This window comes from Echinops telfairi, unplaced genomic scaffold (genome assembly GCF_000313985.2).
Source record: "Echinops telfairi isolate 266 unplaced genomic scaffold, ASM31398v2 ScPeMD7_7400;HRSCAF=8409, whole genome shotgun sequence".
In the NCBI taxonomy this organism is placed as follows: domain Eukaryota; kingdom Metazoa; phylum Chordata; class Mammalia; order Afrosoricida; family Tenrecidae; genus Echinops; species Echinops telfairi.
The window spans coordinates 9,778,192-9,800,908 of NW_022111300.1; the positions used below are offsets into that span (position 1 = coordinate 9,778,192).

A 22,717-nucleotide genomic window follows, 5' to 3' on the forward strand; every position below is an offset into this window, starting at 1 on the left:
AACTCCTTTCAACTTGCCACAACCCTATGGAGCAGACTGGCATATTCCCATGGTAGGAACAAGCACACAGCTGACAGAAAAGTGGTGGAAGCCCTCAGGCCATCAAGTAACAAGTAGGAGACGTGGCTGCGGACCCCACGGAAACACACACACACACACACACACACACACACACACACACACACACTAACACCTCCTGAGTGCTCACGACTGGGCGCCACCCACCACTCCCAGCACTTCCTCTACACTAACATGTGCCATCCTCACAACAGCCCTTTGATGTTGCAGAACTTGGCCAGCTTGCCCCATCAGGAGGCAGCATGGGAGCCCAGGCAACACCTGCCCTTTCCCAAGGCCTTCCATTGCTTCCGCTGGGCACCGATTGGACACCAAGGCACCTTTTCTGTAATTGAATAGAACCAAAAGTAACAGTTTGTTTCATATGCATTTCCAGTAGCTAACTGTAAAAGTGACCCCCCCACACATTTTTTTTCTAGAACATTCATGGCTCCATGCATTGCCTACTAGTTATAGTCTCAGTTGACCGTGTGTGGCCACGCCTTCCAAGTGTGTGTGTGTGGGGGGGGGAGCGGGGAGTAAATGTTCAAATGGCACATCTTCCGCATTCTGTGCCTTTTGGGGAGATTAATTCTTCTGGGGCTTTCCGTGAACATGAACATCTTCACGTTTTAAAGGTGACAGTGCTTCATCACATGGAAAGGAAGTCGATTTTCCCAGCCTCACCGAATGAGGAGTACAGGATAGCAAGCACCTGCCTGCAGTCTAGGAATCCCTTCAGAATTGATGTGCATAAAAGATGTACTAGTTTGGGGCAGAAAGTAGTACAGGGTGCAGTATTTCGCAGCTCTGGTTCCCAGGAGAGTTGGGTGTGATACATCACTTCCTTTTTTTTCCCCCAATCCCTAACCAGGTTTAATATTTCCATACCTGCTTTTCGAGGATGCTTGAAAAATCCAAAGAAACCAACCGGTGTTGTAAGGTTGACGGATACCGTGGGAGTAACAAAAAGATGCTCAGATGACTGGAAGGTGAGTGAGGGATCATCCTCGACCAGGGCGCAGAGCTCAGGGCTTTCCAAAGGTGGGCTTCCCAACTGACCGATCGTTGGTGTTCACCAAAACATCAACTTCTGACTATCTTTTTCTGGAAGCACAGCGTGAACTGCCTGATATACACTCCCCTCACACTGGCAAGACAGAGCACTTCAGAGTTGCCTGCTAACTTTGCAGGAAAACAGGGCAGCCAAAAGCTAGACACAAGTTAGAGATGATTGGTAAATGCATCTGCAGTCGAGTAAATTTTATTTCCTCCTGAGGCAAAATAAGTCACCTCAGCCAGTGCAGGTAAAGTGATAAAGGGTAAGTTACAGCATTTCAGTCACAAAATAATTGCAAGGCCAGTCATTCTTTCCCCATTTGCATTTCAGCTGGTACGAACGGCCTCTTTCTCCAGAGGAGGGCAATTGAGTTTCACCAACTTGGACACCAACTTGGACTCTGAATTTACCGCCAACTTCCAGGCTTCATTTGGGTTTCAGACCTTTCAACCCAGCGGCATATTATTAAATCACCAGACACGGGTATGAGATGTTGCATTACTATTGAATAAAATTGGCGTCACATACAAAGTCTGGTGAAAGAAGCAATAGCGAGAGTTTGAAGGTAGATTAGTTGGCTTTATCAATCCTCATGCATCAAATGCTGTTGAAACAACGGTAAGCAAAGGGGTCTTGCTATTAGGGTTCCTATTCAATCAGGCCCTGGGATTTGACAATGAAAAGGGGTTCAACCTGGCTCTGTGTTCAGCGGAAGTCGGTAGACAAGATTTTTCAGTCATACACTTGTCTCAGTCTTGTAGGGGTGCATTAAAAAAGAAGAGTGTACATTTTGTGGCGCAGAAAACACGTTTTTCTTCTTTAAATCATTTTACTGGGGCCTCGTACAGCTCTTATCACAATCCATCCATCCATCCATTGTGTCGAGCACATCTATACATATGTTGCCATCATCATTCTCAAAACATTTTCTTTCTACTTGAGACCTTGGCATCAGCTCGTTTTTCTCCCTCCCAAAATGAACCCTTAATAATTTATCTTTTTTTTTTCATGCCTTCCACCGACCTCTGTCTCCCTCCACCCATGGAGAACACATTTTCAAGGTTAAAGTTAACACAAAATGTTTAACAAACTCCAGTGAACAGCTTTCAAAGTCATTGAAGTTTTACAAGTTTATGCGAATGCTACCCCACTTAAAGCAACAGTTCCCAGTATCTCAAGGAAGGTCAGGAAAAGCTCCAAAAGGACTTCTAGCCAGAGGCCAGCTCAGAAGCTGAGGGCAAGTGTTAGGGGGAATTCCCAAGGAGTGATCCAGAAAGATTTTCTTGACGGATACAGGATGATCATAGGGGCTTGTCAAGAACAAGTTTTTAAGAAAATTGAAACTAAAATCCGTGAGAAAACTACCAGGAGGGTTGTGCCAAGGGATTGTTTTCTATCAAAACAATGCAAGTGTTCACTCTTCCAGGGTAGCATGGGCCATGCCCCTTCAGACTTCTGTTTGTTCTGCCAATTCAAAGACCATTGACAAAGCAAACAAGCCGAGTCCCTCGAGGACACCCAAACTGCTGTTTGATGTGATGACGTTTGATCGGTGCACACATCATCAGGAGAGGGTTAGAGAGATGGAAACACCACCTTCAGAAGGGTGTAGACCCAGGTGGAGGATATGCTGACATCTTTGATGGGTGTAGACATCTTCAGAAGGATGTAGACCTAGGTGGAGGATATGCTGAAAAGCAATGGCTTTACATGTTGCTATTTTTATTGCATACATAGTCATATGATTTTATAGCAGTGTTTTGTTAGTTTAAACTTAGCCCTTATTGCTATGGAAGCTTGTTTGTCCCCACCCTAGGATAGGTCCTCAAAGAATCTTAAAATTTTATTCTAATGATATTACAATGCATATAGTATATTTTAAGTGTGATACAGAATTGAAGTTGCATATCTTCAGGGAGTAGCTACCGTTCTCTTTAGATAATATTTTATAAGCTGGAGGGACCCTGGAGGCACAGTGGTTATGAGTTGGGCTGCCAACTGCAAGGTCAGTGGTTCAAATCCACCAGCTTCTCCAAGAGAGGAAGATGAGGCTTTCTCCCCCCATGAAGAGTTAGAGTCTTAGAAACCCACAGGGCAGTTCTATCCTGTCCAGAGGGTTGCCATGAGTTGGCCTCGATGGCAGTAAGTTTGTTTTGTTGTTTTGTGAAGTGAATTATAATAGCTGTAAGTAATAGTGTTGTTGAAGTTTTAGATCTAAGAAAGAATTCAGAATGGATCCCTATTATTAATTTTTTGTGACACAAAAGATAGATATTTAGCTTTTTTTTCTTTTGTAGCAGCAACAGCTAGTTGCACAACATTAACATCGGGTTGTGGGAACTTAAGGTCCTTTGACTTTACAACACAACCACAGAAATTCTCGTCAGCAAGGAAATCAAACTCGCCACTGCCAAGATTCCTGCTCATCATGACCTTATAGGACAGGGTAGAACTGCCCTTGGGGTTCCTGAGACTGTCACTTGTGACTCTTCATGGGAGTCAAAAGCCTTGTCTTTCTCTCACATGCTGGATAGTGGTTTGGAACTGCTGACCTTGTGGTTAGAAGCCCCAAACCACTGTTCTACCAGGCCTCCTTCAGCCAGGAACCTGTATAATTAGGAGAATTTAACTAAGATGGTTATGAAAGCAGAGAAGTCAACTGATTCTTGGAAATCTCCCGAGGGAGTGCTTGGGACTGCAGAAGTAGAAATAGAGTACTGTGATTCTTCTACTTGTTTCTGCGGGGTTGCCAAGCACAGCACACATCTAGTGCTTATTCACAGAGCGGATGGTAGCTAACTCTGGAGCTAGAGCATTGTTGTCATTGCTCACCGAGTCTTCTTTCTTTTTTAAACCCTAGCTCTGAAAGGGCTCCTACCAGCCTTGAGATTGTGGGAGTGCCTGGTCCATCAAGGCAGGAGGTTTTCTGTAGGTCTTCTGAAGCCTCACAGTTGTTTTCTCTGCCAAAGGCAAGGGATGCTTAGTGCACAGGTCACAAAGTTATCCAAAGCAATATAGTAGGTCGAACACGGATCCAGGACAGATAAACCCCTCAGGAACAGTATTGGGAGTAGTGATACCATGAGGGTAGGGGGAAGATGAGGGGAGAAGGAGGAGGAAGGGGAACGGATACCAATGATTGACGTATAACACACCCCCCCTAGGGGGATGAACAGAATGTGGGTGAAGAGAGACAGCGAACGGTGTAAGATATGAAAAGAATAATAATTTATCATTTATCAAGGGTTCACAAGGGTGGGAGGGTGAGGGAAGGAAGGGAAAAAAAGGAGCTGATACCAAGGGCTCAAGTAGAAAGAAAATGTTTTGAAAATGATGATGGCAACATATGTACAAATGTGCTTGATACAGCAGATATATGGATTGTTATAAGAGCTGTAAGAGCCCCCAATAAAATGATATCATAAATTTTTTTAAATAGGTTGAAAAGAAATCATAGGTTGGTACTGAATACTGGAGGAAGCCTAGAAAGATCCTAGGGATGCTGCTGTCAGTTTTATAATGATTTAGTTTAAAATGCATCCAGATGTCCAGTCTGTCCTTAATGTGAACATGGCCAATGGGAAATAAAACTAAACACAAGGTAAAATGGACAAGGGCTGTAAGTGCATCGTCTAAAAACAGTTTTGGACTAAAAGCTCACTGAAGAGTCATACCTTTTTTTCTTGTTGAGAACTGTAAAAGTTGATAAAAACTTGATAGAGAAAACAATCGATAAAATGAAAATCAACAGAAACAATGAAATCATTGCACCAAACCTATATCTGTGGATTTGACGTGGAAATTTGAACTCTCTAGCCATGGTGACCCCAAACCAAAATTAATAATGACTAAAGGGATCTCCTTGTTCTCATGTCACATGAAAGGAGTGAATTGATGAATCACCTTCATTGAAAAATATATTCGTAAAAAGACTGATTCCAGGAAAACAAGCCCAGTCAAGGCAAAGTGAAAGGAGAAAACATTGACAATGGTTTAACTGCACTGTCAAATTAACCAAGAGATTCAACTGGCTCAGCGAACGTCAGTTCCAAAAATTTGACCAATTCATCAGTGGTCAAATAATTTGCCTAAAAAATTTTATAGTCATAATCAGAGAGGCAAATGTGTATATATTTAAATCTTTAGACTGAAATGGCAAAGTCAAAAACATGGGAGTCAAAATGTCTTGACCATTTTTATATATGGTTTTGGTTGTGAATTTAGTATGGATACCTGCATAGTCCTTCAATGAAATGAATTGGGGTTTTTTGTTTTGTTTTGTTTTGTTTTTTAATCAATTTATTGAGGCTCATACAATTCATCACAATACATAGATCAATTGTGTAAAGCACATCTACATTTGTTGCCCTCATTATTCCCAAAATTCACTTTCCTCTTGGGTTTCCGGAATCAGCTCATTTTCCTTTTTTCCCCTCCCCCTCCCTTCCTCCTCCCCTCTCCCCCATGCACCCTTGATAATTTATAAATTATTATTGTATCTTATATTACACTGTCTGGCGTCTCCCTTCACCCACCCCTCTGCTGCCCGTCCCCCAGAGAGGAGGTTATATGTAGCTCCCTGTGATCCATTCCCCCTTTCTACACCCCCTTTCCCTCCTGGTATCACCACTGTCACCCCTGGTCCTGAGAGGTTCATCTGTCCTAGATTCCCTGCGTTTCCAATTCCCATCTGTACCGCTGTGCATCATCTGGTCTAACCAGGTCTGCAAGGCAAAATTGGGGTCCTGGTAGTTGGGGGGAGGAAGCGTTTAAGAACTAGAGGAAGGTTGTGGGTTTCATTGAAATGAATTGTTAATGAGCATATTCTACAATGGTTTCAGACCAATAGCCTTCAGGTCACTCTGGAAGACGGTCACATTGAACTGAGTACCAGAGATAGGAGCAGTCCCATTATCAGATCTCCCCAGAAATACATGGATGGTATGCTGCATCATGTATCTGTAATAAACGACGGCTCTGGGTAAGTGGAATGTATTGCCAGGGTTGTGAGCATGTAACTTTATTTCGTAAGAAATAAAGAGGGCTTGGTAGTCCTCTTTTTGGCCAAATATTTGTCCTTTATTCAGACACTAATTTGCTAGTCAGTCTTGGCCTTCTCTCTTATTCTACATCAACTTCCCCATTAAAATAATAAATCAACAATTGGATGGGTAAACTGGATTGTGGTGTATTCAGAACTGGAGGTTACACAGTCATGATCATGAGGGAGCTATAGCTCTCTATGTCTGGACAAACCTCCCAGACATGGTGTTTCAGTGAAAGAAGTCACAGACACCAGGTTTCATCTCCTGTGGTTCATCCGTACAAAGTTCAAACACAGATAAAATGAAGGTGTCCTATTAGAATGCAAGAGAGTGGTTCCCCCGCATGGAGAGGGAAGGGGCGAGGGGGGCTGGAGGCCCAGAGGAGCTTCCAGAGTGCAAGGGCTGGTCATGCTGTGCTCCTTGATCAGAGTGCTGGAAGGGCTGGCATAGTCACATGGGGAAATTCATTGAGCTGTACCCTTTTTAAAGAGCCCTGGTTGGCACGGAGGGTTGGACACTGGGCTGCTCACCACAGGGTCAGTGGTTCAAACGCACCACCTGCTCCATGAGCGAATGATGAAGCTGCCTGCTCCCATAAAGATGTCGTCTCAGCAGCCCCCAGGGGCAGTTTGACTCCCCCCAGGAGAGTCACTGTGAGGTAGATCAACTCCATGTCCGTGGGTGGAGCCCCTTCAAAAATACATGCTTTGAATCATGGTAAAAAAAATATTATAAACATGTTGCCATTTTAACCACTTTTAAGTCTTCGATTTAGGGACCTTAATCACCGCCATGTTGTGCAACCATCTATAGCCAAGCATGATTTCTCAGTCCAATTCAGAAACTGGGTGCCCTTCTCCCAGCTCCTAGTAACGCGAATGAGCTTCCGCCGCCATGCATGCTAGTGCTTTGCATAGTTTATATATGTGGGATCATAGAGAGTTACCCACTTTGGATATGGATACTTTCTTTGTGTATAGAAACATGTTAATAAAAATTTAGCATGCAAAAGGAAATATCTATATATTAACTTTAAATCCTCTTAAAAGATAAGTCCATGTAAACAAGTTACTGTAATGGGTCTGCGGTTCTTCTCATTCTTGACTTGCTGTCCTACTTTCAGCCTCCGGCTTCTGATTGATGACCAGCCCCTGAAAAGTACCGAGAGGCTACACGGCTTTTCAGCTGCCTCGCTGTCCACTCGGCTGGGCGGGAGCGCCTTTGAGGGCTGTATTTCTAACGTGCTTGTTCGGAGGTGGGTGCTGCTTCCCCGAGCGTCTCTGAGATGTGGAAGAGCTCTGCGGAGCAGGGTCCTGCCCGGCAGGAGGGCAGCTCATCCCTTCCTTTACAGAGTTAGGCTTGTAAACGTGAGCGCATCTCTCACCAACCTTCAAAGCACCCTCTTTGGCCAGACACATCCATTGCAAAGAGAATGAGAGGGACTCCTGGGCACAGGCTCCCTGTGGAAAAGCAGCATTGGTGCCTAACCTTGGAAAAGGTCTAATGAAAATGAATTCTCACATTGTGACCTTTAAAGATAGTCACATGGAAAGTTTGCTTTAATCAAGACTGCACAATTAGACTTAATCAGCTCTTCCAGTTTGGAAGGCCCAGGAATTGCCTGGCCCAGTGCCATGCTAGGAAACCAAGTCACCAGAGCCTTGAACGTGACCTCTAAGAGACAGAGGAGAGCTTGGTGCGTCCTTGCATATGTTACACACACACACACACACACACACACACACACACACGCACGCACGCACGCACAGATGGTGCTTAATCAGATTTTTTTTCCAAAACAATTTATAAGTCACACAGATGTTCCTATTTCCTATTAAAAAGTGATCATATTTGGAGAGGAGACAAAACTCCTTCCCTGGGGAAAGGGAGAAACTTCCCAGTGGCCTCAGGCTGTAGTGAGAGCTCTTTTCCTTCTCATTGTTGGGGCACATCCCCCTGAACCAGAATGGGTTCTGCATTCTCACACCTCTCCCGGTCAGCTGGTGAACCATCTCCCGGAGCATGAGCTCCCAATAGAACAGAAAGTGGGAGCGATGGAGACGATGGGGAGGGGAGGCTGGCTCCAGTTCCCACCACTGAAAGGCTTGAACTGCAGTCATGGGATAGAGCACATCTGAATCCCCCAGCCCTATGGTATAGTAAGACTCTCCTACTCAAATGTGGCAAAATACACCATTCCATGAACTTTCTAATGAGGTTTGCTCACATCATTCCGTAACATCCAGAGCCCATTTCTCCTCACTGCCCGGTCCCTGCTCCTGAGTCTGTCTATCTGGCGCCCCTTCCTAAGAGAGAGCCATGGTGTTCTGGGCTTTTCACCACCCTGGCCAGTTTGGGAAAAAACATTCCAAGAGCCTATTCTGGCAAGCCAGGGTGCTGGGTGTCCTAGGGAGACCAGCAGCCTGCTAGCACCTCTTGATGTCCAGGTCAGAGAGGCAAGTTCACCTAGAAGCCAGGGAACAAGCCCTTGCTGCCCGCGTGTCCCCACGGATGGGTTGGCACCGTTTGTTTGGCAGCAGCTGACATTTCTGCTCTTGTTTCAGATCACAGGACCCCCACATTCTAGATTTGATCAGTACATCTTCCAAGAGAGATGTATCCCTGGGAAGCTGCGCTCTAAACAAACCACCGTTTCTAATGTTGCTGAGAGGCACCACCAAGTATACCAGATCCAAAGCCAAGGCCTTCAATATCCACATGGTAAGTGTCAAACCCTTGCCCCAGCCTGGTCTCCTCTCCAGAGGTGCTCCCTGCCTGTCCTGTGGGAGGTGCTGGCTCAGGGTGAGAGAAATGCAAGGGTCAGCTGGGGGGCCGTGTGTGGCTCACTTAGTGTCATTCAACTGTTCATGACCCATCAGTCCTGCTTCACATGCCCCGTGCTTCTCTTTTTGGCTTTTATTTTGAATCGTGATGAAAATTTGGCCCTTTTTTTTTGCAGCCTTAGAACAAACGGCCCCTTGACTTCAGTTTCTCAAGAGGAGCTCTGGAGGCATCAGGGTGATGTGTTGTGCTACCATCCACAAGGTCAGCAGTTTGAAACCACCAACCTCTCTCAGGGAGCAAGACAGGGCTATCGACTAATAAAGGGTTCCAGTCTCCGGGACTCACAGGGGCAGTTCTACCCTGTCCTAGAGGGTTGCTGGGTTGGCATCAACTCGATGGCAGCGAGTTTGGTTATTTTTTTTTGAGTCAAAACCAAACTCGCTGCCAATACTGACATAGCAGCCCCACCGTGTGTTTCTGAGTCTGTAATTGTTTAAACTGAAAGCCCAGTCTTTCTCCCAAGGAGCTGCTAGTGGTTTCAAACTGCTGACCATGTGGATCGCAGCCCAACACGTCAGTGCTACACCACGAGAACTCCTGGTAGTTTTTGGAGTAGGTGTGATGGATTTCTCTAGAAAACCGGGTCCCTGTTCCTGATTCTCCCCGGACCTTCCGCTGCCCTGGTGGAACTCCCATCCACCCAGTGGTTGTCTGGACTCCTTCATTGCACCCAAGGGACACCTGGCGAGCTTTTTCCATCCAGGTGTCCCGGCTGCTTCCACCCAGTGAAATCAAACTCCAGGAGTGGGCCCAGGGGTCACCGTTTTGTAAAGCTCCCAGGTGATGCTAATGAGCAACCCTGAGCGCGGCTGACCAGGCAATGAAAGGCCTCATGGTGGAGAATGGCAGTGTCATCAGGACCTGAACAACGGGATGGGGCTGGGACACGGGTTTCAGACGGAGCATGTGACCGCTCATATTGTAGGTTAGAGTCAGTGCGAGGAATGGAGGTCAGCCTCTCCTGGGCACCAGGCAGTGAGCTAAACTCTCTAAGCAGATTTTCTTACACATCTCCATAAAACCTTGGGAGAACTCACCACACCCTCAGACAGCAAAGGAGACTGTGGTTTAGACTGTGGTTTAGAAAGTTCACAATTGGCTCAACCCGGTGGAAGATGGAGTTGGAATTCAAATGCAGGTAGACTAATCCTAAGCCCTGTCCCCTCTAAAGCGCAAGGAACTTCTGGTCAACCTACTTTCTACTTAAAGTCGGCTACTTGCTGCACAATGATTTAGGGCAGGGGGTGAGGTGGGGGTTTGAATAGATAAGGTTTAACAAAGCCAATATGTTTAAACATAGTAAGAAATTGTTTGTGTCATTAAGAAGAAATGTACTTCATAAATCCCAGAGGGTTGTCATTTTATCGTTAGGAAAATAACATGCTTAGTATTGCCCCAGCAGGAATGAAGTCACATAGTCATTGTTTCATTGCAAGGCTGAGAGTTAGTGGGAGGCTAAATGAGCACACTGATGATGGAGCTGGAGAGAAGCAATAGATTCCAGAGCTATGATTCAGATAGCATAGACAGGCCTTTGATAATAGTCAAATGTGGGAGGCAAGGGAGAAGTAGGAGTTGAAATATTTCTGAAGCACCAAACTGGGTTATTAGAGAGATGGAGATACCATTCAGGGAGACAAGAGATGGGGGAGGAGCACTTGGAGGGGGGAAAATATAAGTCAGGCATGGCACATTGAATGGCAGGTACCTGCAGGTTATCCATGTGGAAAAAACAGAGGCTTTCAGGTCTCTGCTGGGCTTCCAGAGCCAGGGTGGAATGGGGAGCTATTGATAGGGGAGATGCCAATGCATCTGTTGTCCTTTCTTATTTCCCCCTGTTCTGTGTAAAGCCCCAGGTTAGATAAATTAAGACAGGAATCCTGCTTTTTCCAAAAGCCCCGTTGGAAGAAGGCCACATAGCTTCCCAGGTACATACTGGACTGAGGGGGAGACTTCCTAGGTTTGAGTTAGGCATCATCATTTGCGAGGTGTGTAACAGAGTTAGTTGCTTAGGGTTGCCAGCACAAATACCACACAGCGGATGACTTTCGAGAATTGAAATGTACTGAGACTAAATGAGGCTAAGAATCCAAATTCAGGGTGCTGGCAGGTGCTGTCCTCTCCAAAGGTTTGAGAGGAAGAGCCTTGCTTCTTCCTGTTTCCGGGAGCCTGGCACATCGTTTGGCATCCCTTGACTTGTAGATGTATCTTCACATGGTGCCTTCCCCCTGGGGACCCTGTCTCCATACCTGCTCTCTCCTTTTGTGAACCACAGTTCAGATCGGGTTAGTACTGATCCTACCCCAATATGACTTCAGTAACTTATCACATTGTCAGAGAAAGACCTTATTTCTAAAGAAGGTCACATCCACAGGTACAGGAGGGGTCATTGTGAGGGATCACAGTCCAATTCCTAGCCGTGGGCTGTGACCAATTACTTCACCTCTCTACGGGGGGGGGGCCTGTTTCCTCTAATGCAGCAAAACACGACTGCTATCTCACAGCATTGTGTGGAAGGTTAAGTGAAGTCGTCAACACAAATCTCTTGGGACAGTGCTTGACCCAGTAAGAGCATGAATGAGTATTAGCTATGGTTCTTACACAGAAAAATAATGGAAAGGCAAAGGACCTAGTGTGCTATAGGAGTGGTGCGGCGGGAATTCAACCACCATCGAGATGAGGTGCGGCTCCCCTGGACTGAGTCTGGATGGTGGGCAGAGTTGGAGCAGGTCTCTTGGAGTTGCCTAAGCAGAAACACCAGTCAGGGAGGCAGGGTGTGGATGGGGATTTCAGGGGTAAGACACTTTGCATCATTATCTCTGATCCTCCAGTTTTCCCTACTGTGCTTTCCAATTCTCACCACACCCTCCTGAGAGCAGAACAAAGGCTGACGGTAGAGGGGAGGACACTGAGTTTCTGGGAGGTTGACCAGATTTGCCCATGAGCACTCAGTACAGTGGAATGCGGATGCAGACTGAGGACACGCCCTCCAGGCCACTTTGGGAGGTCCCGCCAGGCTTGTCAAGCATGGTGGATGGTGGGGAATGTGGTTGGGCTTCCTTCCATTCATGGTAGAGCATGGAGAGCAGTGGGAGGTAGGGTTGGCATCACAGGCCAGTGCCAGGTCACAGGAGCCTTGTAGGGTTTGGAGATTGTTAAGTTGGTCGTCGATGGTTTGGTGTAGGAAAGCTCTGGGGTCAAAACAGCAAATTAATGCCAGGGTCCAGCCCAGGGACCTGGGTCAGTCAAGGGCCAGGCTTTCAGGACCGAGATGCTGGAGCTGAAAAGGAAGGAGTGGAGACAAACTAGATCCATGAGATGGAAGATTACCCATGAAACTAAATGCGCCAAAGAGAGGCGAGAGAGGTGGCTGCCAACAAAGGCCAAGATTTCGGGACGGGTTATCTTGAGGGACAATGGTGCCATTAACAGAATGAGGAAAGAGTTGGTGGAGAAGGATATCTATCAATCCTGTTCCTCTTGATTTTACTGTTGCTGACCACAAAGAAGAATATTTCAGCAAGGGAGTAAGGCCCACTGGTGTGGTTTGCAGGCAGGAAGCTCCAGGCTGGGCTCACAACTCAGTAGGACCAAGGTTAGGCTCTGCTTTTAAGGAACAGATATGTTTGCAGCCTGAATACCTTATCCAGGGCTGAAGAAGCACACCCTGAACTTGAAGGAACCCCAATCTCTTGGGAAGCCTTCGGCTGGTAGACCCTAGAGCCCCACTGGGAAGGGCTTAGGCAACAAGGGCATCTATAAGCTCATAGACTAAATGGTGCAAAGGAGAAGCTGGGCTGCAGGCGTGGTCCGTCAGTACCTGAGCTCTGCGTCCCCCATTCTTTAGCTCTTTTTCTCAGTAGCTCCAGACAACCAGGGCTTCACAACAGTTCAGAACCCATCAGTGGTTGTCCTGGGAGTGTTGCATAGCAACCAGATCTATTGCTTGTAGTATTTTGGCCTCAAACTGTGGCTCCCTGAATACTGGTTGGTCTCTAGCACCCTGCCAATAACCTAATCTCCTGCCTCGGGCCCCTGAAGCTTTTGGGAGGAAGGACTGTAGTGGGGCTTTTCAGGAGCAGTATAAGCCACAAAGCAGCAGTCAGTAGGCATCTTGGAGCAGGGCACAGCTGTTTGCGTCCTGCCTCATCGAAGTACCAGGGGCAGCAGATTTGGTTGCTATGCAGCACACCCACAGCCTTTATTGATGACAGCCTTACTGAACCATTTTGAACAGTCCCAGAGCCTGGCGGACAATATACCCACACTATATTATACCCAACAAGAACAGCTCTCATTCTTCCCTAACTCCTACTCAGGAAACACTTCCCAGAATTCCTACCTCTCAACTTCCTCTTCAGCCTCATTGATCAGGGTGAGGTCTTCATCATTTTTGATCCAAGGAATCAGTGTTATTTGCTTTGCTTACTGGAGGTTCCCGGAGCCCTGGTGGTGTAGTGGTTATGCCTTGGGCTGCTGACCACAAGGTCCGTCATTCAAAACCACGAGCCAGCTCTCCTGGATAAGGATGAAGCTTTCAACTGCTGTAAAGAGTGACAGTCTGGGAAACCCACAGGGGACAGTTCCACTTGTCCTGAAGGGTCGCTCTGAGTCGGGAGCGACTCCATGGCGAGTTGTGTTCTCATGGAGGTCCCTGCTGAGCCAAGGCCTCCCAGAGAGGCCCTGAGCCCTGCTTCCAAAGCTGTGCTCTGTGGTAGAAAAAAGGGGGAGAGGGCTGTGGAATCTCAATTTCTTCCAACGCATGTTCTAGTTACAAATGATATTTAGGATGATGATTTTTCTGCATGGGACTCAGTCCTGTGCACAGCATCTCCCAGGTCAGGACACGTTGTGTATGTTCCAGCCAGCCCGGAAAAACCCAGCGGAGGACTGTGGGTTTGCCTTGATTTCCTTTCCTGCGAGCTCCTTCTCCATCCTCTCACTTGTCCGACTTCACAAGTTGGCTTGGGGGTGGAGAGTCAGTGCACCCAAAGGAGTGGCCCTGGAGGGGAGAGAAAGAGCAGGCTGTGTTTCCACATCATCAAGACCCCCTCGCTGACTGGCTAAACCTTGGTGCTTCTGGCCAAAGGCTGGTCCTCTCGTGGAACCTGTTGGGGTGCTTCCCATGTTCTGCTGGGGGGCGGGGGCGTTCTGCGTGTCTGCTGGTCCCTGCCTTTAGAAAAGAGACCAGCATGGTGAAAGATGGGGACAACGTGCATCCTTCCCAAAGAGAGAGTGAGAAAGGGGCATTTGACTCTCATAACTATTATTTCCCCCAAGAAAGTGACCCACACCCCTTTGCAGTCGTGGGTTATACCTTCCTACCAGCAAGATGCCCCACGTCAAAGCCACATCAGAGCATTGGGCATTAGGAGGATCCAGCTGCTGGAGAGTTAGGCATCTTGAGAGCACGCTCAGAGGGTCCCGAGGGGGAGCTTCCTCCAGAGAACCTGGCACTTGGTCTTTGATATCGCTATTAGATTAATCGCTGAGGATGCAGAATAAAACCTATGCAAGCACCCAGAGAGACCAGCACTCTTCACTCATGCCCTGATCACTAGCTCTCTTTGTGTTTTCATCTCCCACGCAGCCATTGCAGGATGCATCAGTGGCCTTTTGGAGGAGCTCGGCGGTGATGAGCGAGGCACAGTCTTGCCTGCCACCTCCCCAGGCCCATTCCAGTCACGGAGCCCTTCAGTTTGGGGACAGTCCCACCAGCCACTTGATATTTACACTTCCTCAGGAGTTGCTGAAACCCAGGTATGATCCCGTTTTCATGCCCCGCACCATGGCCGTGCGAGCATGACACCCTGGCTCCCTGGTCCGCCCCAGGGAAGGGCAGCCGGCACGAGTCCAGCAGGGAAACAGTCGTGCTGCCCAGGGCTAGTCTGCAAAGGACACATCACATGATCGTTTGCAGCATCCCCCAGGGGTCGGGACACAACCATCGCAGCGCACTGCTCGAAGGCTAGAGCCATCCGTCCCGTTTAGAATTGGCAACATTCTAAAAATAATGCAGAGCCTTCTTTCCAAAGCTGTTATTTCTATTATAAGCCACCTCTTTCCCCCCTGCATTTAATAAAGGCAGACTCGGTGCCAAATAGATCCGTTTTAAGGAATTTGGCCTTTGTCATGCTAGGAAGTTACATTGTCCTGTGAAGAAGAAGGGATGAACCGAGATGTGTCGGAGGGAAGCAGACAAGCAAGGCTTGTCACGCTCAGGTGATGTGAGAGGGTGCCCAAGTCTTGCCTTTGTGACTTGTCTGCAGAGGCAGGGCTGCCCAGGAGGGACGGCTGAGTTTGAAATCTCCACTTTCTGGCTGTGTGTCCTCATGCCAGGCCCTGGCTCTGGTCTTCTGAGAAACAGGTGCCAAGATGGGATTAGATAGACAACCGATTCTTCGTGGGAAAGATCAAGTTGGGGGAGCAGACACAGAGAGGGAGAGGCTCCACACGGCCATGCGGGTCCAACATTTGTGAACAGAGAGGGGGAGGTCAGAGAATGGACAACAGAAGCCAAGATCACAGAGCAGCTGAGAGAAAGTCCTGGCCAGGCTGAAGGGCATGGCCACTTGACCCTTTGGAAGTGGTCGGTGTCAGGTATTCGTGGCCCTGCCCTAGAACCTCAGCTGTCAGAAGCGAGACCTCATCCAAACGCCCCTGCAGAGCCCTTGGTGAGGGAAACTGCCCGGCTGGGGTGCCCCACAGCGGTTCTCTTGACATCAGCCTCGCATGGCACAACTCCATGGCTACCTTAAGCTGTTATCAAGCCTTCCTAAGCCTCGACTTCCTCTCTGTGTATCTGGGGTCATTATACCTGCCCAACAACACCCAACCAACAAGACAGTCCAAATAAAGTTGCAGCAGTATATCCACAAGGAGCTGCCAGAAAGTCAAGCCAGATTCTGAAGAGGACATGGAGCCAAGGATATCATTGCTGACAACAGATGGATCTTGGTTGAAAGCAGAGAATCCAAAAGAGGTTACCTCTGTTTTACTGACTCATGCGAAGGCATTCACCTGTGTCATCACCAATTAGGACAATGATTGGGAAGAGCGGGGGTTCCAGAACACTTCCGTGTGCTCCTGTGGAACCAGTACACAGACCAAGAGGCAATTGTTCAAACAGAACCGGGGACACCGTGTGACTTGCGACCCGGAAATCATGGTTGTGTGTTTCCCCACGCTCCTTCAGTCTATGTGCTGAACAGATGACCCCAGAAGCTGGTCTAGATGACCTCGAGAGTGGAGGCAACCTACAATCGACACCTTGTGCCATGCAGGTAACACCAACCTTTCTTGTGAAAAGTGAAGAGGATTTGAAGCACTTAGTGATGAAGCTCGAAGCCTGCAGTATGGATAACACCTCAATTTAAAAAAAATCCTTGCAGCTGGACCAATAAGCAGAATCACGATAAACAGACCATATTGAGGCTGTTATGGAGTCATTTTTACTTGCATCCACAATCAACACTCGTGGAAGCAGCAGTCAAGAAATGAAATGATGGATGGCAATGGGCAAACCTGATGGAAAGACCTCTTTAAAGGGTTAAAAAGCAAGAATGTCACTTTAAAGACCAAGGTGCACCTGCCCCAAGCCCCATACGCATGTGAAAATGCAATCATCCAAAAGAAAAACCAAAGAAACATTGATGCCTTTGCATTTGAGTGCTGGTAAAGATGATTGAATATGCCACAGACCCCAAGAAGAATGAGCAAATCTGTCTTAGAAGCAGTAGGGTCGGAATGTTAGAGGTGACGATGGCAAGACTAATATCTCATGCACTTTAGACATGGAGAAAAGGGAGACCCTCCCTCCACCAGATGGATTAACGCAATGGCTGCCACCGAGGCTCATGCATAGCAAAGGGTGGAGGATGCCATCGGAGCAGAAAGAGATCTGTTCTGCTGTACAACAGAACTCCCACGAGTTGGAGCCGACTCGATGGCACGTACCACCACCACCATCAACATACCCGCCCAGCACCTCCATGAGAGGGAGACCTGGCAGTTTGCTCCCATGAAGACTATAGAAAACAACCAACCAACCACCACCACCACCAACAAAACCCTATGGGAAAACTACTTTGTCATGTGGGGTTGCCATGAGTTGAAAATCAACTCCACAGCACCTGTTTTCAGGTCCATAGCTGGTGCAAGTAGTCTGTGCTGGATTACTAACCCAGAGGTTGGCAGTTCAAAGCTACTCAGAGTTTCCATGGAAGATAATCCTAATGACAGAAATATGACACAAATATTACAGTCAAGAAAAGTCTAGGTAGCAGTTCTGCTCAGACATATACGGTCGCCAAGAATCAACTGGACTCGATGACAGCAACTTTGCTTTTTTGTTTGGTTTCCCTAATTCAAATGACTAACTCAGAGCGTCAAATTTCGCATCAGTTAAGCGAGGTTAATGCAGGTAGGAGACCTTCTGGTTTACAGAGAGTCTGGCCCTGGCGGCTCTATAGTGGGCTCTGTGTATGATTCCCAACCAGATGTGAAGGCCAGGAGACAGGGTTGTGTTCTGAAGGAAAGAAGCCTATCCACCTTCATGTCTCCAGTCACCGCATGGAAAATGTAGGGATTTCCAGAAACTGTTCTAGTGGAAGATTGAAGATGAGTGGGTAGGAGTGGCTGTCTCTCCCAGTCACCAGCCCCTTCCTTCCTTTCTTCCTCCCTCCATCCCTCCCTCCCTCCTTTCCTCCCTTCCACCTGGGTGGGAAAGCCCCCTCCCTAACCTGCTCTATTGAACCACCTCAACCACCTCACCAGTTGTCACAGAGTTGGGGACAGCATGTGTGTCAGAGTGGATGTGCTGCATACATAAGGTTTTTACTGGCAGATCCCCGGCCTTTCTGTCAAGGTGCCTTCCAGTTAGCAGCCCCGTGTGTTCACTGTCTGCAGCACCCAACGACTCCCATCTCAACTCAAGCTGACCCTTAGGAGCACAATCCCTTCTGTTAAAGAAACAGCTGCAGATGCTGCCAACTCCCCGTTCCTCACTCTTCTTTATCTCGGCTTCCTCCCCGCCCCTCCCTCATCCCTTCATCTCTTCTCCCCACACCCCCTGCCCCGGCAAACAGCTTTGCCGCCCACCCCTTGCTTCTTTCCGTCCTCTCTCTCTCTGGGCTGCTTCCAGTGATCCAACCCTACTGTCTTTCCTCTCAACACGAATAACAGGTCATAGGCCATACAGTTTTCAAAGCACCATGTGGAAGGGCAAATTATTTAAGAAGAAAGTCATCAGTAAACGTAATTTAGAAATGTCAGTCCCCAATAGTATCCCCCAAAATTGCATTTTCGGAGACTTGCACACTTTGAAGTATTCTTTATCTGCTCTCCTCATTCTGACCTATGTGCCAGCACTTTTAGAAACGCACCTTTAAAATATCGAACCAACACACCCAGCCCCTTCGTGGATGCAGGATAGTGTAACTGCACAGTCTCTGCCTCCCCCTCCCCCTCCAGCCGGCCGTAATGAAGAGTCGCGGCCGCAGTACCGACAGCCACCAACATTCAAATGACTGCCGCCTTTTTAAGGTGTTAGTCTTTTCTGGGAACGGCTTTATGAAAACAATTTATGAACCACTTCTCCTTCAAAGGAAATGCCAGGCCTGCTACGCAAGCCCACAAATGTACAGTGCTTTCATTCTGTAGCAAGCTCTAATATGCTCCTTAAATTGGCCAACCTTCATTCTTCAAAACTCCGTCGTACGAGCACACAGACATGCCAGGAGAAACACGGAGCTTGCCGCTAGCTGCTTGGTTTAATCGGACAAATAGAGATTCTACTTCATCTTGAAGAACGTGGCCCTCAAGGAAACTTGCGAATCTGAAAGATAAAGTGTGCGTGTCAGTGGCCCTCTGTGTCTCCAAAAGCAGGGCGAAGGAGCGCTGCATTTCCCTTCGACGTGTAGATTCTGGCTCGACATTTCTTGTTACCACCCAGTTCCCTCAGTAATGATTTACTGAGGGTCACCTACGTAGGGGGCACTGGGGATGCAGCTCTAAGCCCGGCACACCCTGTTCCTGGACCTAGTCTCGTGTGCATTTAGACATGAAAGAAATACAACTGTGTCGTGAGCTGATTGATGGTACACCCCCACTACTTGAGTTACCCCTACCTCTCAGTCCATCTGGAAACCATAAATCACTCAAGGCCTGAAGTGTGCATCACTGAATTGCCTGTGCCAAGTGCCTTGTGCATAGTTCACACTCAATGTTCATTGAATGGGTGGATGGATGGATGGATGGATGGATGGATGGATGGATGGATGGGTGGTTGGGTGAATGTGAAGTCTCACCTTCCATATAGGAGATCTAGGTTTCAATACTGGCCAATGCACCTCTTTTTCAGCTACCACCCATCTGTTAGTGATGGCTTGCATGTTGCCACAGTGCCAAACAGATTTCAGCAGAACTTCCAGACTAAGGTAGAGTAGGAAGAAAGGCCTGATCATCTACTTCCAAAAATCCAGCTAGTGAGAAGCAATGAGTCCCAACCGTCCAATGCTCCTGTGCGTGGGAGTGTCACCCTGAGTGGGGGAAGGCGATCTCTAGTATGTGTCATGGGGCTAAATATTTCTTGCGGAAAGAAAATATGCACCATATGCTTAAATCAATCTCTGTTATTCAAGTTGTCCTCTTACCCTTCCCGGCTTCCCTCTCCACTAAGGCATGTGTACTGGCATGCTTCTGCCTCCCCTCTGCTGGGAACTACACCAATAGCTACAGTCTGCCGTGGAAGTCCTTCAGTATCCCCCAAGGCAGAAAGGAAGTTAGACAAGACAGTGTTTAACAGCTGGCATATCATGGTTTGAAAACATCTCAAAGAAACAAGTCATGTCATCAGTACGTGCCTCCGCTCAGGCCTTTGTCAACCAGGGATCTCAGTGTTTGCCCCCGGCTCCGAGAGTCAGGGAACAACTTAAAAAACAACCTCACACTTCTGTTTGCCTCCTTTGCCTTCTCCTCTCTCCCCTTGCAGGTGGCAGTTTGCTATGGATGTGCAGACGACCTCCGCCAGAGGGCTCGTGTTTTACGTGGGCACCAAGAACTCCTTCATGGCTCTGCACTTCTCAAAGGGACGCCTGGTCCTCACATTAGAAACAGAAAGAAAGAAACTGAGACTCAAAAGCAGAGGGAAATATGACGATGGGAAATGGCACACGGTGAGAGCTAAGGCTGCGCTGGAACAGCCAACGGGTGCCGTGTGCGCAGCTGGAAGGAGCAGCCTTCCTCCCGGGCACAGAGGGAGGAAGCTACTGGGAGGGGTTGGAGTGTCGGCAAGTGCTGACCCGGCCAGCATCTCAGCCAAGGCCTACCCAGTACATGGCGGCCTAATGCCAAGAGGGACTTCCTTCGTCCCCACGAAAAACCATGGCTGCCTCACTCCCCTGGCCTCCTCCCACCCTCTTCTTGAACAATCTCTCTCTGATAGGGCCTGTTTCCAAGTTTCCCCACATCACAGGCTACAAGGCCCACTTTCCTAGCATCTCAGCTCTTGCCTGAAGGTATCAAGACGTAAAGGAACAGGCCAGAAAGAGCCTCACCTGTATATATATATAGACACATACACACATATACTACTATATATACAAATATATTTATATATTATCTTATGTAAAATATATTTTATAACTATGCTATATTAATATAAGCGTTTATAGATAATACAGAAATCTCTTATATAGTGATTTAAATAAATATATCATATATGGCTATATTAAATGTAAATATGTATATGTTAATGTATATTATTATAATTATATTATAAATTAAGTAAATACTTAGTCTACATTATATATAAATAGATTTCATAATATATTTTTTCCTGATAAGAAAACTGGATCTCAAAATAATTAAGTGATCTGCCAAATTGTACTCATCCAACAATGATAATATCTATGCCTTCCTGTGCCATATAAAAAGAATACCCAGTATCATTTAGGGACTGAGTTGAGGAGAAAGAAAGAAGGGTTAGACACTTTGAATAAGATATTCCAGGAAGATCTCCTCTAAGAATGGAAGCACATGCCGAGTTACTGGGAAGATGCTCCAGGCAGAGGGAGCTGCGCACACAAAGACCCCGAGGTGGAATTAGCTGAGTGAACAAAGCAGAAAATCGTAAGACACGCACAGGGGGACAGAAGTAGGGTCCTCATCACGTAAGGTATGAGGGCCACGCTAACAATTGGGTGTTTATTTTCAATGTCCCTGAAGCCTTTGCCGTCATTGTTCAGTTGGGTGCCGCCTAGTCAGTTCTGACTCAGTCACCTTCTATACAGCAGAGGAAACACCACCTGGTGCTGCAACCGCTGCACAAGTGCGATGCTTGAGCCTGTTGCTGCAGCCGCTGTACCAATCCATGCATCTCATTGAGAGACGACCTCTTTTTCATTGACCGCTATTTTGGAAGCCTTTGAAAAGTCTTCAAGAGGAGAGTTGCTGAATAGATTTCTATTCCATAAACTTCCATCGGCCGAAGGAACTGAAATGAGGGTCATGGGGTGGGGAAGAGGAGAAGTGGGGAGGGGCCAGATGGGTGCTGTTGGCTTGGTTTCATGAGGCCATGCTAAAGTTGGAAAGAAGTGGAGCCCTCTGGCTTGGGTTCTGAAGATAGGCTCCAAGGGGACTTACTGACCAATTGGCGTGGGGAAGAAAGAGAGGCTTCAATAGCAAGCGCATCCTTGGTTCCAGAGCAGTGACTGGATCGATGGTTGGGCCCTCACTGTGGTGGAGAAGAGGGAGAGGAGGCGGCGTGGCTGGGAAAGGGCAGTTTTGAGCTGGGGGAGACAGGAGTCCTGTTGTGACCATGTTAAAGTTGGGTTGCTGATTGGATATTCAAGTCCATGGATCAGTAGGCTATAGAGCAGAGGCTCCAGCAGGGTGCATAACCTGGGAGGTATTCATTGATAGTTTCTTAACATTGATCCACAAAGTTGAGACCCTCTTGTTAGAAGAGAAACAGCCACGTTCCCCAGGCACAAAACCCAATCAAAGGTAAGAGTCCTTTTCCTTCTCTCACCTGTTCATGAAGAACTCTCCCCCTCTGTGAGATGCTGTTGCTCTACTCGTGTCTTTGGCTTTTCATTTGGTTGTTGTTAGGTGAGTGTCCACCTTAGTATTTCTGTCCTTTTCTCAGTTTGCCTTTGAGCATTGGGTAGCAGTTTTTTTCAGTATCTACTAAAATGATAGTGATGATGACAGTGACAGCACCAGAGAGGACAATCTTGAGTTTATTAAAGCTATTGGAGGGGCTAGAAAAACGTAACTTTTTTTTCTGGGCCCACTAATAAGACACAGTATGCATTGTTAAGAGTAAATATGTTATCAACCTTTTTCCCTCAGGTGGTGTTTGGGCAAGATGGAAGAAGGGCGCATATGGTTGTGGATGGGTTGAAGGTGCAGGCAGGAAGTTTGCCTGGAAATTCCACTGTCAGCATCAGAACACCAGTTTTCCTGGGATCATCTCCATCAGAGAAGTCACCGGTAACTCGCTGCACCTCAGAACATAATGGTTCAGCTGGATTGTTAGGCTTTTGTTGTCGAATTGTTGACATTTTCTATATATTTTAGAGATCAGACCCTAATTGGGCATATCACTCCCAAAGATTTTGTTTCCCCAATCTGTAGGTTTCAATGATGTTTTAACTTATCCAATTAACGTCTACAAATCCCACAGAGAAGGGAATTTACCTGTTCATTC

At 47.3% G+C, this 22,717-nt stretch overlaps 1 protein-coding gene across 1 annotated transcript in view; it reads left to right on the top strand.

Moving 5' to 3' along the window:
* LAMA3 (laminin subunit alpha 3) overlaps positions 1-22,717 on the top strand; it is a 259,097-nt gene that overhangs the window by 227,162 nt on the left and 9,218 nt on the right. The window contains 8 exon segments of the mRNA XM_045296310.1: positions 932-1,049; positions 1,448-1,600; positions 5,959-6,098; positions 7,286-7,417; positions 8,727-8,883; positions 14,597-14,766; positions 19,997-20,180; positions 22,360-22,500. Of these exon segments, the coding sequence (XP_045152245.1) occupies positions 932-1,049; positions 1,448-1,600; positions 5,959-6,098; positions 7,286-7,417; positions 8,727-8,883; positions 14,597-14,766; positions 19,997-20,180; positions 22,360-22,500 (1,195 nt within the window).